General features: G+C 44.3%; 1 protein-coding gene across 5 annotated transcripts in view; it reads right to left on the bottom strand.

Annotated features, from left to right (window-relative positions):
- Positions 1-265: 265 nt before the first annotated feature.
- GRIA3 (glutamate ionotropic receptor AMPA type subunit 3) overlaps positions 266-18,442 on the bottom strand; it is a 149,528-nt gene continuing 131,351 nt past the window's right edge. For 2 of the 5 annotated variants that reach the window (XM_048318370.1, XM_048318368.1), the window contains 2 exons: positions 3,271-3,518; positions 266-2,692 (listed from right to left, as the gene is read on the bottom strand). In XM_048318370.1, coding sequence (XP_048174327.1) covers positions 3,273-3,518 — 246 coding nt within the window. In that variant the 3' untranslated portion in view covers positions 266-2,692; positions 3,271-3,272. Of the gene's footprint in view, positions 2,693-3,270; positions 3,519-5,706; positions 5,822-18,442 lie in introns of those variants that run through there. The other 3 variants (XM_048318371.1, XM_048318367.1, XR_007206709.1) reach the window with 3 other exon arrangements.

Genomic DNA, 18,442 nt, shown 5'->3' with positions numbered 1-18,442 from the left:
ACCCATTTCCCAGCAGCATCCTCAGTTCAGTGTGGAAGCCCCTAAACTGGCCAGGCGGGACAAGGCTTTGAGCAACCTGGTCAAGAGAAAGGTGTTCCTGCCCATGCTGGGGCCGTTGGAACTGGGTGATCTTTAAGGTCCCTTCCAATCTGAACCTTTCCAGGGTTCTGTGGTAAATATCTGAGGAGCATCCCAGACTGGCCAAAGGGAGAGCAGTAGGGAGGGACTCTTTCTCTGCTGAAGAAAAGAGAAGCAAGCTCTTTAATATTTTTTTTTCTTTACAGTTTTATTTACAAAATGTATTAAAACTCTTTGTACAACACCTCATCAAAATGAGGCTCAGTAATTGATGCCCACACATGCAGTTTATGCTTTTACAGCCATTAGTTTGCTTGGCAATTTTTCTGCTCACTCAAGTGCAGTTTCAACGACCAAAATTAGGAACTTAAATTACAAAAAAAAAAAAAAAGAGAGAGAGAGAAAAAAAGAAAAAGGAAAGAACCCCCAAAGCCCCTAAAGCAAAACAAATAAAAAAAAATATATACCAAAACAAATCATCATGAGACTACTGCCAAACTTCCAATAGCTTGAAGTTGGTAGCTGGAATTGGTAAGCACTCAACACATTTTAGATTTACATGCAAGTTTAAAAAATATCGAACCGTTTACCAAACTCCCTTCACTGGTGTGAAGCCTCCACTCTTAAAAATTGATCTGATAAACATACATCTTTTATACAGCTTTTAAGAAAAACATTTGTTTTAAATACAACTCATAACTGCACAGCTTTAGCTCGCCCTTGCTGGGGATGTGATCGCGTTCAGAAGTTGAAAAAAAATCACAGTTTCATGAAAAGAAAATGAAAACAATTTTTTTGTCAATCTTGTTAAAAACTTGAACAATAAATTATTCTCCTACGAGCTTTTAAAATGATTTTATATTACATTTTGTTGGAAATACTTATTTTTAACAAGATTTTCTTTTTCTTTTTTTCTTTTTTTTTTTTTTTTGTTTGGTTTTTTTTTGTTTTTAAATCCTATTAAAAGTTCAAATCTATCATCAGCAAACTAAACGCCTAAGGGTCAGACTGGTTTAAATGAGTTTCTTTTTCACTGTATGTTACTGATGAAATAAAAGTCTATCATAAACTACGGAAAATACATATTGTCGATTAGAGGTAATTAGTATGCAGACATTCCATTGAACATTTCCCATGGATTGACAATATGTTTAAAGTTTTGTGGGTTTTTTTTCTTTATCTTTTTTTTTAATTTTTATTTTTCAAGATGAAGTTAAGTAGTATCCAGGCAGAGGTTCAAGGCTGAAATGCTGCTGCTGTCTAAGACGTTGGATGTGAGTAATAGTGAGCCCCTCCTGGAGCAGAGGTGGCTGGAGCGCGGTGTCCTCCTCACAGAGAGGCAGGGACAGGAGCATCCTCTCACCAGGCATGAAACAAGAGTTGGCAGGAGCTGATATAATATAACACTACTAGCAGGAGTCATGTTAGATCACTTACTATTACTCTGGAACTGCAGCTCTAACTGGAGTTACTATCCTCTTTCCTTCTGTTTTACAAGGACCATTACCGAGAAGCATTAGCTGAGCACAGTGCTAGGTGGGAGAGAACTGCGGAGAAGCAGAAGCAGGCCTGGGAAAACCTAACCTGCCCTTCTCTTGCTTCATTGCTTGATATTAAACAGTGAATTAAAATGCAAATGCACAGCAAGAAAAGAGATATATGGTCTGAACCTAAACAGCAAGTAGCTTTTCCTTTTTTTTTTCTAAATTTTAAAAGCCACCTGATGTCATTTTAATAAAGCACGTATAGGTATGCCTGATGATAGAACAAAAAAAAAGGAATGCAGTATTTTCTGCCTGCACTTTAGCTACCTTGTCAAGAAATTAATTTACTGATCTGGAAGCAAGACATGCAGTTCCACAAATTACTTTCTTTTGGATTAACAGATTCACAGTCATTGACCTTAATTGGTTTGAATGCACAGATTCTTTCCTTCAGGTGTTACACCTTTTGCTGCTATACAGAATTGCTCAAATTAGCTGGAGAGATTAAAGTGGCTCAGAAAAAAAATCAAATCACACCACTGTAAGTAAATACTGAAACACCTTGACATCAGCTCATACAAGCAGTGGCAGGCCAGTCCGCATTTGCACGCAGCAGATTTCTGAGGCTTTGTGTCAGGAGGAGTTTCATAATTTGATACGACTGGGGTGGCTGATGAAACCAGCTGTGGTTGCTTTCAGGACACAAGTTCAGTTACTGTGCAGTGGTATCAAAGAATGGCTTTTGTTACACTGATCTTTTTTTACAAGAATTTTTTTTTCATGTACCAATATCTTGTTACCAGTCCTTTCCTTTTCTTTTTCCCTTTCATTTTTTTCATTTTTTTCTTGTATTTTTCTTTTCTTTTCCTCTCTTCTTCTTTTTCTTTTACTTCTTTGAAGCAAAGCAAGAATATTTCGGTGATGGTTTGCATTGTTGTGAGTCTCAGAGTCTTCCATAAGGCACTGAAGGAAAAAATACCAGTTTTTCCTATTAAAAGTACATTGCACCATCATCAATGCGTGTCATGCCTGACACCTCGGAGAGAGTACAACTGGCTCAGGTGGTCTGAATCCATGAAGTAGCCACATTCTCTGCTGCTTTTTATCTTGCATGCTGTCAGGGTGAAGATCTAAAATAAAACCAGAAAGATTTCATCACAGCCTGGCAGTGAGGGGCAGGGGAGCTCAGCCCATGGAGGGGCACAGGCTGTGGGCAAGGGGCTAATCAGGCCTTCTCAGAATCATTTGTCAGCAATTCAGCTCTACTTTTCCTGCTTTGGAAATCATGAATTCTAGTGTAGAAGGTTTGGTTCTATTGTAAATTTTTTTTGAAACTTCCTAAAAGCACTTACCTGACCTGATTATAGTTTACAAAACATAGAGGAAGAGATCAGCAACAAGAGATAAGAATTCTGATTATAGTGATTTTTAAAGCAATTAACAAAATACTTTCATTTGAACTAGCACGATGCTGGCGAGAGGAGTTACTCACTTCAGCATGAAGTGTGTAAAACAGAATGGTACCTTTCTGATCCTGCTTCTGATCAGGAAAGAAATTTTAATGACTGATACTTAGAAACTGCCACAAGACGGTGCTTCAAAAGCCTCTTGCAGCAGCTCCCTGGTGCACACAACAGAATAGCACAGACAGCTAAAATGGAAAGAAAGAAGAAAACCCAGAGGGTTTGTTCCCGGCCCGCAGCCGTACCCCTAGATTTTCACACTTTCTGTGCCGTACACGTTGTAGCCTTCCCTGTAGGTAGCGTAATTCTGGGTGTTGGTGGCGGGAGCGGGTTTGAAGTTCTGCGTGTTCTTGGTGAGTTTCATTCGCTTGGACTCGGCCCGAGACTTGTAGCAGAACTCGATCAGTGCCACCATCATGGCCAGCCCCAGGCCTCCCACAAGGATATAGAACACGCCAGCAACATTGCTCAGGCTCAGAGCGCTCGTCTTGTCCTAAGAGAAACGAGCCATGCTGTTAGTTCTGCTGGGAGGGGCAGACAGACAGACAGACTGACAACAGGCTACTTTGCATTAGCCCTAGCTGGAATAGCTACACCCACGGTATTCAGTGTCCAGCCCACGGACCAGTGCTGACCCCCCATCCCCGCAGCTTGGGGCTGCACAACAGTGACTGCTCTGTCCTCCACCCTGTGGTGGGTGAAACCCTGGCTGACTCCAAGGCAATGAGGTTATTTTGGACACTGACTTCCCCAGGCCTTCGGTGTCCCAGAGCAAAGTTGCCTATGGCCGAGCATCCCTGGTAGCAAAGGCACTGGGGGAAAGCTGTGCCAGTGGCTGCATAAAACAGCAGAATTTACAGCAGGCCATGACAAAACTAGAAAAAGAAAAAGCCAAACCACTACACACTTGGGTTTGGTCAATGTAGGTAAAATTCTTGAGATGCTGCTAAACTTAACTACCTTTTTATTTCAACAGTTAGGGAAAAAAACCCACCCTAGAAAGATGGTCAGTTACTTAGAGGTCAAGTAGCAGAGCCCTGAGCTAAACTAGCACCTTCTGGAGAGTGAGTTACTGAATGAAACCTGACATTGTAACACAAAAATCACTGGTCAGGGTTTATCTTCCTTCAATACATGTCAGATGGGGGAGAAGCTTGCATTTTAAAAAAGAGGGTTCTGGAATGGGATTAAATAGACCTGCAACCCTTCTGCTGCTGCATGGGTGGGTAGGCTGTGGGCAGGAACAGCTCCTGGTTGGCACGGCCCAGATTGGGCTGACACACCACAGTGGCCTGGGTGTGCCCTGATGGGCAGGTGCTAAAGAAATTTGGCTGTGCCCAGAGAAGACACTGCTGACAGAGCTCGGTTAATGAGTCTCTCTAGGGAGAGCTAAATTTTGCATATAGTCAGAGTAAAATATGATCTACCTTGTAAGTGTCTGTGTGTTTCACAGGCAGTTTGGATACACGTGGTTGTAGCAAACAATCTGCCATTTAAACTAAAGATCTTAATCATTTATACCTCTTTTTGATCACAGTTCCTTTTGGAAGCTGCCATGTGTTCAGATACCCCATAATCCCAAATTTATCTGATACAACAGCTACTGGGTTGTGCCCTAAGTAACTTCCAGTCCTACTGAAATCAATGAAATTTTATTATTGGCTTTGCTGGAACTTGAAATTGTCCTCTGACACTGAAAGGGTGCTTTGAAATTATAGTTTTCTGTTCGAATGATTACAGAGAGCACTTCCAAAGGCACCAGGGGAGTTAGGCACTCAACTGTGACTGATTTCAGCTGGAGCTGGATTCCTCCTCCTCTTGGTGCCTTTGAAAATGTCCTTCACTCCAACAAGCCCAGCACTTTTACAGAGTTTTTCTTCCCAATGGGTCTATAAGCATTAAAAAAAAATTAAAAAAAAAATCATTCTTTTAACTGAGTGGTGTAAATAAATATTTCCTGCAATTTAAGTGTGCAGCTACTGGGCCGATCCACCTCAGAGGTGGGACCTCCCCTGGGGTCTACAGTGGTCCTGCATGAGGCTGGACAGCTCCATAGCATGGCTGGTGGATGACAGGACAGTACAGCAGCAAAATAGTTCAAAGCAGTATAAAAAGGAATATACAATATTTAGGTAATGATTCACCATTAGTATTTCTAGATTTTTTTTTTTTTTTTTTAAATCCAATCAATTTCAAAATGAATTTGCAAATAGGGCAGGAAAGGCATTTTTTCCTTATTAGCTGTCTGTCCTGAAAATTTGTGCCCTTAGCAAGCATGTGACTGTTTCCCAAACTGACATGTAGAGAATCTAAGTAATAATTTTGAAACAAAAATTTTTTTTTCAATAAAAATAAGAAAAGATGCTGGCCTGAACAATAGACAGTGACTGTGCTGAAACTTGCACATTTAAATGAAGACATCAGCTTGGGAGACTTTGGGGGCTTCTCTTAGCATGTTTTTCTAGCAAAATACTCACACAGAGAAACATACTTACAACTACAGTCTGTTACTGCATATAAGAAAAATGCTGTCATGTTCTGAGAATTACTTATTTTTTTCTATTCTTTTCTTTCAACCTTCAAAACGTAAACAGCAACTTTTGAAAGTCATTCTTGGTATAAACAAACAGTGGGTCAAAATGTGATTGCTAATCAGTACAAAAAGACCTTCAGCGACTGACCTTACTTCCGGAGTCCTTGGCTCCACATTCACCCTTATCGTACCACCATTTGTTTTTCAGCTTGTCTAAGATGCCTTGTTCACTGAGTTTCAATACTGCAAGGTTTACAGGAGTTCTTCACGTGGGAAATAACATAAATAACATTATATTATGTTATTTTATGTTATTCAATCTTTAAACTACTTTAAAACTATACAAAGCGATAAAGCAGGGTTCCTGGCCACAAAGTATTTACACTGCAGGCAACTGGATCATCCCCTTAAGTTAACGCTAGAGCATCTCTACATTACCAGGTCCTGCCCATATCGCTTTGAGTAATCGGCACTCACTGTTAAATGAAGGCAGTAGAAACAAAGCAAGGCCAATCTCCCACTTTGGTGCACCACAGGCACCTGCAGTAGCTTTATGGACTTGGGTGGGTTTGATCCAGCAGGACCCCCCTATTGCACTAACAGAGGGAAGCCCCCACACCAGCCACTGTGGCTTCTCATGGTCAAACAACGCTTGTGGGCCCCGATCCCTGGCAGCCCCTGTGCCTGGCGGGTCTCTGTGCACATCTGCAAAGCAAAAACCCCCAGGCTGGATCCATGGAGGAGGTTTTGCCAGCCATCACAGCCACTTCCCTGCTGGAGGTGGCTTCTCCAGCTCCTGTGGCTGGCGCTGCAGGGGCTGTGCTCGGAGGCATCATGCTCAGCTGCACTCCCCAGAACTGCTGCATCTCGAACTCCCCAGTCCAGGGAACTGCAGCAGAAAATAAGCAAATGCAGACCTCTATGAAGCAAATTAAGGAATATGGAAACACCGGCTGAAAGTGCACAGAGTGGGAAATGTTGGCTGGATAAACGGAGATGGCTGACTCATGCTGCCAAGAGCCCACAGCCCAGGGGGACTGAGCTCATCTGCCCCTCCCATGTGGGAAAGCAGCACCTGAGGAGCTCTCGGTTGGGTTTTGTCATTTCCACTTCCTCCTTGTGTGATGTCCTGTTTTTTTTCCCGCCTGTTTCCATGTGACAGGCTCCCTGTGTAAGAGACACCTTCAGTTCCTGCTCCTGCTTGAACAGCTCCGATCCCTGCTCCACAGCTGCACAGGGCTGGGTCCTTATCCTAAGCAATGCAGCACTTTGCATGGGATAACACCAGGCAGACACATGCACAGCCTGCTTTGGGTCCATTCAGGCCTGCTGTCAGCAGAGGAGACACAGGAGCTCAGCCCATGTCTGCTCCAGTGCCAGCCTCATGTCTGGCTCTTGCTGCTCCCTGCCTTCCTCCCACCCCTGCCCAAAGTTCCTGACTCTCTGCAGAGCAGAAGAGACTCAGGAGAAAGAGCATCAGGACCTATACAAAACACCTTAACTAGAAGCTAAATTCTACAGCGGCATTTAGGGAAATATCCCCAGACTGGGAGGGCTCACAGCTCTGAGCAACAGGAATGGCTGAGCCCTGCCTGGGGCAGGGCAAGATGCTGGAAGAAGTAGCTGGTAAAGAAAAGCCCTTTTCCCTCATCTGCCAAGAAGCTGCCTCTGAGATGGCTGTGAGACTGCTGGTGGCTGATGTTGGGAAGTGCTGCCCTCGGAGATGCTTCGTGTTCTTTGGCAGGAGGGTGGCAGCCAAGCCCAGGAAGCTTGTGGGGTATCATGAGAAAAATGATCGTGTTTAAGAGCTCCTGAGCTGAACGCTCCACAGGCTGCTCCGACATGACTCTATGTAGTGTCACCCAGGCCAGCAGGGAGGCAAGGGCAGGGAAAAGCCATCCAGGTGGGGAGAACCGCTGGTCCCAGTGGCAGCACTGCCAGCACTGCCAGCACTGCCTGCAGAGCTTTCTGGCTCTCCAGGCAGAGGCAGCACCACTCACTCCTGGCCTGCACAGGACTCAGTTTGACACCAGCCAAGATTTTATTTATATAAAATGGCTATTTTTAAGCAGCAGCTGTAATCTAATTAAGTATCAATCAGGGCTGGCTGTACACACTCAGCTGGACACAGCCAACGGGTGGCGGTGACAAGCCGCATGAGACAGACGATGTTTGCTGGCTCGGCGCTGGCAGCAGGCACGGAGCTCCTCCACCAGGAGCCAGCGGCATCCTAAAAAGCCAGCTGTGCTGCAGCTACGCCTGCATCTTCCTACAGGTAGGGCTGTAAAATATTAACGGGATCAAAGCACGCTCCGAGACACTGCCAACACCCCGGGGGTGGAGGTAACGCACCTGCCCCACTCAGTTACACCGATGGAGAGTGGCCAGGTCCTGACCAAGCCACCACCATGGACCTTCTTGGGCAGCTGGGCTGTGTTGAGACCCCTGGTGACCCCCAGATGAACATGCTACAAGCAGCCATGCATACCTGCAATGCCAGGCAGTGAAAGCTCAGTGCCTTTACCTTCCCCTTACAAGCCCCAGCAGAGAGCAGGGTGAATTATTACTCAGAGAACACTACTCTAATTTTAAATTTCATTTAAAAACTATCCAATTTGGAGAGATTTTATGCAATACATCTCTCTGCTTTGAAAAGCATTGTGCAGCTGAGAATACACAAACAATAGGAAGAAGGTTATAAACACCTTTCCTCCTACCTGCATATTTTATTGTGCAAATTTTCCCCTCCCCCTAGTCCTATTCTGAACACTATTTTTAATTTGCCTGCCTTTGTAAACCCCATACGGAGTACTGAGAATTTGCATAACATCCAATACATTATAGATTAGCTTTCACAACATTATACAGTATTGGGAAATGAGAAGGCTGAATATGCTAATTAGGGTGCTTTATTTTTTTTAAGCCAAGATTGCAGCTAATTGAGCACACGCAACTGCCAAAAAAAAAAAAAGACAAAGTAGTAAACTAAAATTATCTTAACTAAACAGATGGGAATTTGCCTAACCTGGGGTTTTCATTATAACTTGTCACAGCCCTGTTTGCCAGGTGAGGTACCACATTCCCTCAGCCTGAGTAGAAGAGAGGTGATTTGGTACATCCATCTGTCCTAGCATGAGGAGCTGAGTGGGATGGGCAGACAGGTGCCAAGGAGTCACTCCTTGCTTCAGGCCCACCCAGGCTTTGCTGGTGGAGCTGTCACCATGCCAAGGTGCTCTGGTGCTGGGGCTGTCCCCATCCTGCCTGGCACAGGGGCTGAGCAGGTGGCTGGTACCAGAGGGTGAGGTCGTGTATGGAGGGATCAGGGGAGGCAAGTCAGACATGAAAGAGTAGCTGATGCCTGTCCCTCCCTGCCTTGGCCTGTCCTGTCCCCCCCCTCCAGATGACCTGGAGATTTGCCTGAGCAAGATCCCAGCCTCCCTTGGCTCAGCTACTTTGCTAGGCAGGGCACTGGGAGGAACATCTTGTACCTGAGCGAGGACACCCTCTCAACATGCAAGAAAAGGCACCAATTTGTGAAGCACAAAATGCAGCTTGTTTCTTCAAAGTTCTAAGGAACAACTTCGCCTGCTTCCAGGAAATAAATCCCAAAACCTCCTAATGCATGAGCTGCTTCCTTCACAGCAGGATTTGAGCAACTTTATGGTGAGAGAAGGCATGATGCCTCTGGAAGCCCTGGTCCAGCACTTCATGAATGCAGTATGAGCTGGTGCGAGATAGACTCCTCAACTCCCAAATTCCCAAGATAAGTAGATATATTGGAAAGTGAGCCTGGCTGCTGAGATTTTCCAATTGCTCATCTCTGAGTAGCTGTCTAGCCTGGTTCAATTTAACAGTCAGAGTCAGTCATGGCTTTGGCTGAGATCCTGATGGAAGTGCGGAGAACCATGTCTGGATCCTGGCATTTTTCACTGAGTGCTCAGCAGTGCCCATGGAACATGAATCCTCTGTGTCACCCCTCAGCTCACACCCAGCCAGTCCCAATGGTGTCCCTTGGGCAGTGCCAGTGCCAGAGCTGTGCCTGTGCCAGCCAGTCCAAAGCCACCAAGTTGCAAAGTGTTCTGTTGGTTGTTGTAGAGGGAATTGAAGGGTTCTTCTAGGAGTGATGGCTGCTGGGTCTAGGAAGGGGATTTTTCGTAGCTTGGCCTGGCACTGCTTGTCTGAGAGAGGATTTTAAAAATTGCCCGAGAGGCAGAGGAATGGAGACACTAAATGACTTGTCTGGGTCCCATGGGAAGGCTGTGTCACCAGCCACCTACTTCTTTCACTGTCCAGCTCAGAAGATAATTTTCTCATTTTCTGGGGCTCTGTCTCAAAAGACTTCTATTTCCTTGTCTTTTTCTTGGGATAATTTTGTGCTTTCCAGATGGTTTTTAAAATCATGTTGCTGTTGTTTGGCTGTATGGGATATCCTGTAAAGTCCTCAGCCCTTTCTTAGCTGGATTCCACTGTTTTTCCATGCTTTAATTTATGATGGGATTCTTTTTCATCTCCCCTATGTGATTTCCAGACCTCTCTGTTAGTTTGGTTGCTTTGATAAAAGTAAAATGTTCAGAGGTTTGAGAGCTTGTGTTCTCTTGTTGTGCTCTGTATGCCAAGAAAACGAGGTGAGGCCATTTGGACTGGGATGTTAGCATTTTTGGATGCCACAGGATGGTATTCTTGTCCAGACAGTTGCAGTGGTTTTTTTCCTTCCCATAACTGAGGGATTTTGTTGTTTCCTTGCTTTTGCTTTTCATCCAATATATCTGAATCATCCAGGCATAAACCTGTGAGTTTGGTTCTCTTGGGCAGCTCTACCAAACCCTGCTAAGATTTTTTCTACAAATGACTGGAAGACTTGAGTTTAGAGAAACAATACCAGGAGCCTCATATGGGATAGTACCACCCTGAGAGGCAAATTAAACCATCTGCTACTGTAAGATCAGTGCCCACCTATTTTATAGGCTTTACAGAGGCTGCCACAAACATGATCTTATACCTTGACAGAAGTGGGTTTTATTGGTGTTTCAGCTGTTTGATTTCTCTGCCACCCTATTAGGAGACTCCGTTCAGGTGCTGGCAGCATAACCTTCCCCATTTCAGCCATCAGCTACTGCTAGAACACAAGCTGTGCCAGTCTTTTTCCAAATTTAATATGGCACCATCCCAAAGGGAACCTCCTCTTCCTTTTGCTGTGTGGCCCTGGGGCCTCTTCCCTGCTGCACTTCAGCCTGTCTGGGTGCAAGACACCAACCACGGAAGCCCTTTGCACCCTTTGTTGCTGGTGGTCCCAGATGACAGGATGATACTGATGGAGTGAACTGATTTTTGAAAAACAAAATCATTAAAATCTCACCCCTGAGCTGGGTCCCCAAAGCTTCAGTTTCAATTTAAACACTTGGGCCACCTCTCCCTCAAATTCAGGAATTGCTACAGCACTTTTTCATGCAGGTTGATCCTGTACAAAATATGGCATTGTTTCCAAGATGAGTATGTTCACCATGCAGATGCTCCTTCTCAGAAGATGGAGCTGCTACATGCTCTTTGCAGAGCATTTATCACATTTATATTGCAGTATTACCTGTCTTCCATTCATGCAATTAATACGGAAAAGAGGGAACACAATGACTCAGAAGCCATTTGTTCTCTCCTCCTCTCTTTGAGACAGCCTTACCTGTCTGAGCGATTTTTTGCCTTGCCTCCTCTTACCAAAGCCCCAGTTTCAGGTTAGTTGCAGTAAATTTTATCTCCATTGAGAAAACTGGTGGTGTTACAATATTTCTTTCTGGCCAGAACAAGCTTGAAGTAGAAGACAAGTAAATTAATCATTCAAGAAGTAGATCTTTATTAGTCCCAAAAGTGGGAAGGTAGAACTTCTGACCCTCTCAAATTATAAATCATAACAGGTTTTTAGTGCTTGATTAATGACCTTTTAGGTTACTTGTCATGATTTCACCAGCACCTATTTAAAGAAGATAACCCCAAACCAGATGTTCCACCTACTGCCATCACTGACTTCTACCAGACACATGCCCAGCAGGCTGCAGTCCCACATGTGACTGCAAAAGCAGGCCAGGCTGCTCCTTTTGGCAGTTGGGTTCCAGTTACGGGCCATCATGTTTGTGTGCTAGTGCAGCAAACAGGACCCTTTCCTGAACAAACTTGGACTGCAGTGAAGAGTCTGAGCAGTTTCTTGGAAAAGTGCTGTTAATTTATGAAAAGAACATTGCGATCTTGCCAGGAAAGGGCCATTTTCCAGGAAAGATGCCAGTGCCTTTGTAGCCAGTGTTTGGGTTGGTCCTCACAAGTCGCAGCAGGCGATACAAGGAGCTGGTGACCACTAGAGTTGAGAATTGGGAACAGAAGTCACTTTAGGACTTGAACATCTCACCCAATAATCTATAGGCTTTTTTCAGCTCTGTCTAACTGGTGTTCAAGTGGCATGAAGTCTCAGCAACGCTGTAGTTATGTTTATTACTTGCAATCCATAAAGATTTAAGTGATGATTGCAACAGCTTTGGATAATTCACATCCCATTCAATGCTCTAATGGATGTAATATAAATGTTATATCCGAACCCAATCACTGCCAAGGAGAGTGAATGAACTCGGCAGACAGCACACTGTTCCTTCAAACCAGATGAACCATTGCTCAGAATTCATTTAGAATTTTTAGATGCAATCTTTCAGAAAAGCAAGCTGCAAAGTAAAGGTGTAACAAGCACGGCTCTTCAAAGCACCAACTAAAGGGCTTCCTTGGGGCGGCACAGGATGGGGAGGGCAGTGCATGGGCTGCACTGAATCTCCCAGGCAGTGGGACTGACCATGGGCTGCTCTGGCACCTCTCACTACCTGGGTTTTACAGTTTCAAGTGTTCCTTCTCCCACCATCAGCTGGTTCCTGATTTTCTGTGGAGTGGTGTACAGGGTACGGTGTGGCATTTTCACAGCAGTGTTGCTTGCAGCATCTTGAGAGTCCAAATGTAGCTTTTTTGGGGGTAGAGGGTAAAAAAATCACACATGAACTTGAAGGAAGATCAGCATTGAGAGCTCTTCTCTGGTCCTTAAAATATCCTTTCTTCACTTGTGCCTGGGGCTGAGGCTCAGGATAGCAGAGCACAAGCTACAGCAGACCTGATCAGCACTTCAGCCAGGGAGGGATGCCCAGCTGGCTCAGGAGATGTCAAACACTGGGAAAGAACTCCAACCACTGCAGCTTCACTGCTCATGAGTGGTCCCTGCACAGGAGTGCTCCACAGGCCTCTGCAGTGCTACTTGGCCAGGATATCCATGTCCCCAGCAGCAACGGAGAGGGACGTGGGTGATCTCACCCAGCAATAGAGAGTTCATTTAGAGGTGAAGCTAAGAAATTTAAGGCCAGTGGCAGCAGGGATCCTTCTCACAAAGGCAGATGGATGCTGGCTCCAAACATACAGCAAATATGGTCACCAGGAGAATTGTCCTTTGCTAACAGCCCTGTGTACTTAACGCTGCATCTACCACAATGCGCAATCCTGTGTGGTCACCAACAGGCCCCTGTTCATTTTTCCCAGCAGTACAACAGCAGACAACAAATTCCTCTGGTTGGAGAAGTGTTGTGGAAATGCAGGCACACATCACTTGGGATGTAGCACTTACAGCAAGGCTGTTCGTGACTCCCTGCACCTTGGTACTGGCCCTTTGGGTGCACAGGAGAACGCGAAATCACAGTGCCAAAGACAACCCTGGCCTTCAGCTGTGTCACACTGCATGGCATAAAACAGTTGTAAATCTGGTCTAGTATCTAGCTAGGCCAGATATATTGCTAATTTGTGCCATCAAAGCAACAGAAAGCCACAGGAGGCTTCTGGCAAATCTGTCCTTCCTAAGAGTGCAAATTGTCTCTCCTAATGAAGTGTGACATCCTGCCTCTGCACGAGAATGCTGCCCTGGCCAAGCCCCATGGTCAGAGCAAGGGCTCGACCTCCACAAATGGCTCATCACCCTCCTGTCCAAATCTCAGTGATGTGAAGGAGGCGAGAGTCCATGGTGGTACCAGGTCTTGGTTAGTACATTATAAAGTGGTTTTTTACTTGTTTTATTATTATTTTTAAAAAACCTTGTTTTATAATTAAATAATCCCTGTTGGTTTTGCCTAATCCTTTTAGTTTAGGAATCTGACATATTTAGAGCACTCTCACTTCTACGGCAAGAAATGTTTTCCTTTGTTCCTTATGACCAGAGCTGTCCTTGCTGGCTGGAACATCCCTGGGATTGCTGACATCAGCACAACCCAACCAAAACCGTTATAACATCAAAGAGTTCAGATGTTAAACACTTGGGTTTCTAAAATCCACCTCACAGTGTCAGAGAAAGGCAAGTGGAATAAGGTGTAAGCATTTTCTAAATCCAAAATGCTTCCTAAAATCCTCTTGGGTAAAACTACTGAAAACACTGTTCCTGCTGGTGTCACTGGCTGATCTCCACTAACCTCAGGGGAAGCAGAGAGGGCAGCTTGCTGTAGACATGTGGGACAAATCAGGTTTACCAAGCTCCAAGAGGCAAATACCTGAAGAGTATAGAGATTACAGAATAACAGAATATTCTGAGCTGGAAGGGACCCACAAGGACCATTGATTCCAGCTCTTAAGTGAAAGGCCCATAAAGGGATTGAACCCTCAACCTTGGTGCTATCAGCACCCTGCTCTGACAACTGAACTACTCGGTGTGACCCTGAACAATGGCACTACTGCCTGGCACTGCATCCAGCCAAGCAGAGAAATCCCTCACTGCCACACATCACACTGAACCACCAGCCTTACCCCACCCTGCTGGCAGAAGGAGGGGAGGTGATGCTGAATGGGGCCTCCAGTCCTGTTGACTGAAGCTGAGGGGGCCCAAAGGCAAGTGGCCACTGCTGCATCCCTGAGCCAGCCAGCACAGGTACACAACTGTGCAGGGACTGAGAAAGGCAGAAATCAAGCCCAGGCTCTCTGCTTAATTTGACAGGATACCATAAAAAAATCTCACTAACAACCATCTTGGTATCATTAAAATATAAAGATAGAAACAATCTAGGAAGATACACCAAATCCAGCACTACTCTCTAAAGGGCATCGCTTGAGGTTAAAGACCCATCTAAATCAAATAAGGCACTTTATTCCCCCAAGCGGTATAAATCCCAGCCTGATCTGTAACTATTGAATGGACTTTTTGTCAGATCTTGTTACTGAGATAACTTCTGAATAGATGCAAAACCTGTGGGTGAATGCATTGTCCAAGGGCTCTGCTCTTGCTCAGATCAGATCCATCTGCCTGCTGCAATTTACGAATTTAGCAACATTTCTGTGCCATGACTTCATGTTTTGCAACACACCCACACGTGAGGGATGGGGAAGACTTTGTTTGGAAATGGGCTTGTTATAAAAACCCACTATGTTTGTTTAAAGACTACAGTTCCCTGGTACCACAAGCAGGAGTGAAGAGCCCTGAAAATACGGGCATAAACCCATATGGTCAATCCCTGTTCCTTCTTGTCAATCACTGTTTCCTACCTTCTGTCTCAAAAAGTGAGCTTTGGTATTCCACACTGAACATTTAATATTCAAGGAAAAAAATGCAAAAAGCACCAGGTGTTTCTTCTTTAAGTAATGAGCCCTTGGTTGCTCTTTGCTACCATTTCAGACCCACACCACTTTTTCCCTGTCCTGCGTTACCAGCAGTTGCACATCTCCAAGATTTAACATTTGAGGGATTGAAATGCTTTATGGGTGGGCAGAGGAAGGGATAAAAGTGAAAGCCATGTAGTTTGAAAAGACAAAGAGCTTGCAAAATTAGAAAATTAAAACTCAGCACTTCAAGCCCTATATATCCCCAAACCACCGAAGAAATATGCTGCATGTTGATGGCTGGGGTAGTGCTTGGAGGCAGAGCAATAAATCCCCTGGCAGAGGATGTTGTTTTTCCTCAACAGCAGAGCCAGAAGCAGTTCCCTTTGCTCAAGGCCCCAGGGCCCTGAGTGCTGGTGAAGAGCATCCTGGGGCTGCAGCTCCCTAGCTGACAGGGGATGGGTTTAGTTCCTACTGAGCACTCAGTGACTGCAATAGCTCTCCATAACAGAACTTTGTTATAGTCTCCATTATTGGGCAGGAGTAACCTGCCATTACAGTTTGGAGCATCCAGTGTATCCTTGAAGAATCTGAAGCGTTTTTCCTTTGGTCACCAGGTATACATTTTAAATTAGGGTGTTTGAATGAGCATATGATGTCATTGCAACATCTATACACACTCTGTGCACACCTCTACAGAGCCAGATGTGTTACCAGCTGAGGCTGCAAGTTCCTCTGCCCTTTGCAGAGTTTGCAGCCTGTGTTTGGCAGCAGCAGCTGTCTCAATGAAAGTATATTTACATGTTTCATAAATGTAGCTCAAACAAATTAAACTCTGTACTAACAGGATTATAATTTAATAGAACTGCCAAGTGCTAATGCAATAATACACGCCAATTGGATTAGGAAGTACAAGCAATAACAAGTCACTGTGCTCATTCACAGCAGTACCTGACACGTGAGGTATGGATATGGTGAGAGAGTGGCAGGAAGAGCAAAGGAGGGCAGGTGCCCAACATCACACTCAAACCTACATCATCTGAAAGAGCGGCATGGACCTTTCCTGTTATTGCTTGGGTCCTTTCTAACCTGGATGGGTACGAGCAAGAGACTCAACTTACCTTGCATGCCGGCTATCCCCTCACCTTCTCCTTCTCTTGTCTCTAGACACATCCATTTTCCCCCTTGTCTTTATTTTCCTCTTGAAATGGCTTCTTCTGTGACTCCTGCTCTTGGCTCCTCAGCAGGCTGCAGGTAGGTGCTGCTTAGTCCAAAGGCTACACAAGACATTCAAAGAACAGCTATATCGTGTGTACAAAAGCTAGAGGCGTTCAGCCCACAGTTACAGTGCCGGCGAGCACAGAGAATTCCACAGAACAGCACAAGCGCCTGTGTCCATGTGGGCACATTGCTGAAACATTAGAGCCACTTTGAAGAAGGGCATTTACTTTTCCCTTTGTATGGTAAATGACAGCAGTTACTCTTGAAGAGAAACAACCAAGCCCAGACCCCCAGGGAGATGTTCAAAGGAAGGGCCCTGCTCCTGCTGCTGGGAGCTCCACTTTCAGCTGCTGGTTTTCCTTTTTTCCTTTCCCAGTACCACAGAGCCTTCTGCCTTGACTTTCCCCATACTGATACTTACAGTGCAGGATAAATGACTCATGCAAGCAATCTATGGAAATTAACTGTTAAGCACCACAAATATTATCAAAAGGAGTGCGCAATTAACAAGTCTTTCTTTAAGATTTCTTGTGGCCATAAAGGCATGACATGGTGTCCCTGCACAAGCCCTACGTCTGTCACAATTAATGCTGCACAAACAGGTCTCCTTGCACAGTCAGGTCTTGAGTTGGCTTTGGCAAGGCAGCAAAGCCAGTCTCCATGATGCTAAAGGTTATACTGGCAAAACTAAACAGTTCCCAATTCTTGGACACCACCGGTTCAGGCTCCACCAACTCCTTCCCAGCACAGGCAACCTACTCTATTCAAATTATTGTACTGAGTCTCCCAGTTCCATTTCCAGGAAAATACCCTCAACAATCTGCACAACAGCACTGTCATTTCTGCAAACCAGAGCAGGCTCTCTGCCCTTCCTGGCAGTGCTCTAAGTGAGATGCTCCAATGAACTCCTAGAGCATTAAGACTTCATCACTGGCACAAAACACACACAGTATTATTTCCTAATATGCTATAAAGTAATAGCTGTCAATTAAACTGCTATTCTGGTGTCTTCCTTTTAAAGCATTATTTTGCTTTGTCACTAATTTGCACAATACAATAATTTCATAATACTTTCCCAACTCCGAGCATGAATTAACTCTGTGTTACTGTCACTGGCTCTGATCAGTCATTTTATCTTTTTCCAGCTCATAACCCAGGCCTATAGAATGGATTACAAGGAAATTCATGCTGATGAACATAATTTCAAACAAATTGCTCAAATAAATCGTGCTGCATCTTTTTAAGATAGCCATTTCTCCAAATGTTCTCTTTTATGCACGACATGTTTGGAAGTGGTGCTCTTTAGGCATCAGGTATCATCTAAAATAAAGCATAACAGATTTCTTCTAAAAATATGCCACTTAAAAAAATTATGCTGCAAATGCTAACGGCTGTGCTGAAAATGTATCAAAGCAAAACAGCACACAGACATGGGGGAACAGATCCCATCTGCTACTGGCCACACAGCTCCAAAGGGCTTGGGAATGGGATATTGTATGGAGCACAGCTCTGAGGGCAGAACTCAACTATCACACTGGAAAAGTAATTCTATGATTTAAAAAAAAGTGGAAAATGAAATAATATTACATTGCATGTCATTTCTCTGATGTACTCCAAAAGAGGTATCAGCCTAAAAAAGAATACATTAATTAAGTCAAATCATTAGCAAGGAATCTTGGCATGTGAAGTTGGTGAGAAGCTGCATTCAAACATTCTCCTTCCATGTTAGTTGTCATTAAATGTTATCGTGAAGGTATAAGAATACAAGAAATCTATCAACTGCAGAACTATAGAAATTTATCTTAGCAGAAAATTGTTCTTATGCAACTGAATAATTAGTTTCACTTAAGTCACTCAGCCTGTGACCGCTGTCTACATCCCCTTTTGTCTAATTCTTGTTAAATTCCTATTCAGCCATCACTCAGCTCCAAGATTATAGGATTGTATAATAAACAAAATAATTAGTTTCCAGATTTGTAATACACTGCAACTTATTTCCTGTAATATGTTTTTTTTACAACTGCTATTTTGTATTCTCTCACGATTGAGAACTCAGCTTGCAGGTATAAGAGCATTTG

The sequence above is a fragment of the Corvus hawaiiensis genome, chromosome 14 (assembly GCF_020740725.1).
Source record: "Corvus hawaiiensis isolate bCorHaw1 chromosome 14, bCorHaw1.pri.cur, whole genome shotgun sequence".
Lineage (NCBI taxonomy): Eukaryota > Metazoa > Chordata > Aves > Passeriformes > Corvidae > Corvus > Corvus hawaiiensis.
Note: the sequence above shows the minus strand (reverse complement) of the source record. Positions and strands in the feature narration are given on the sequence as shown.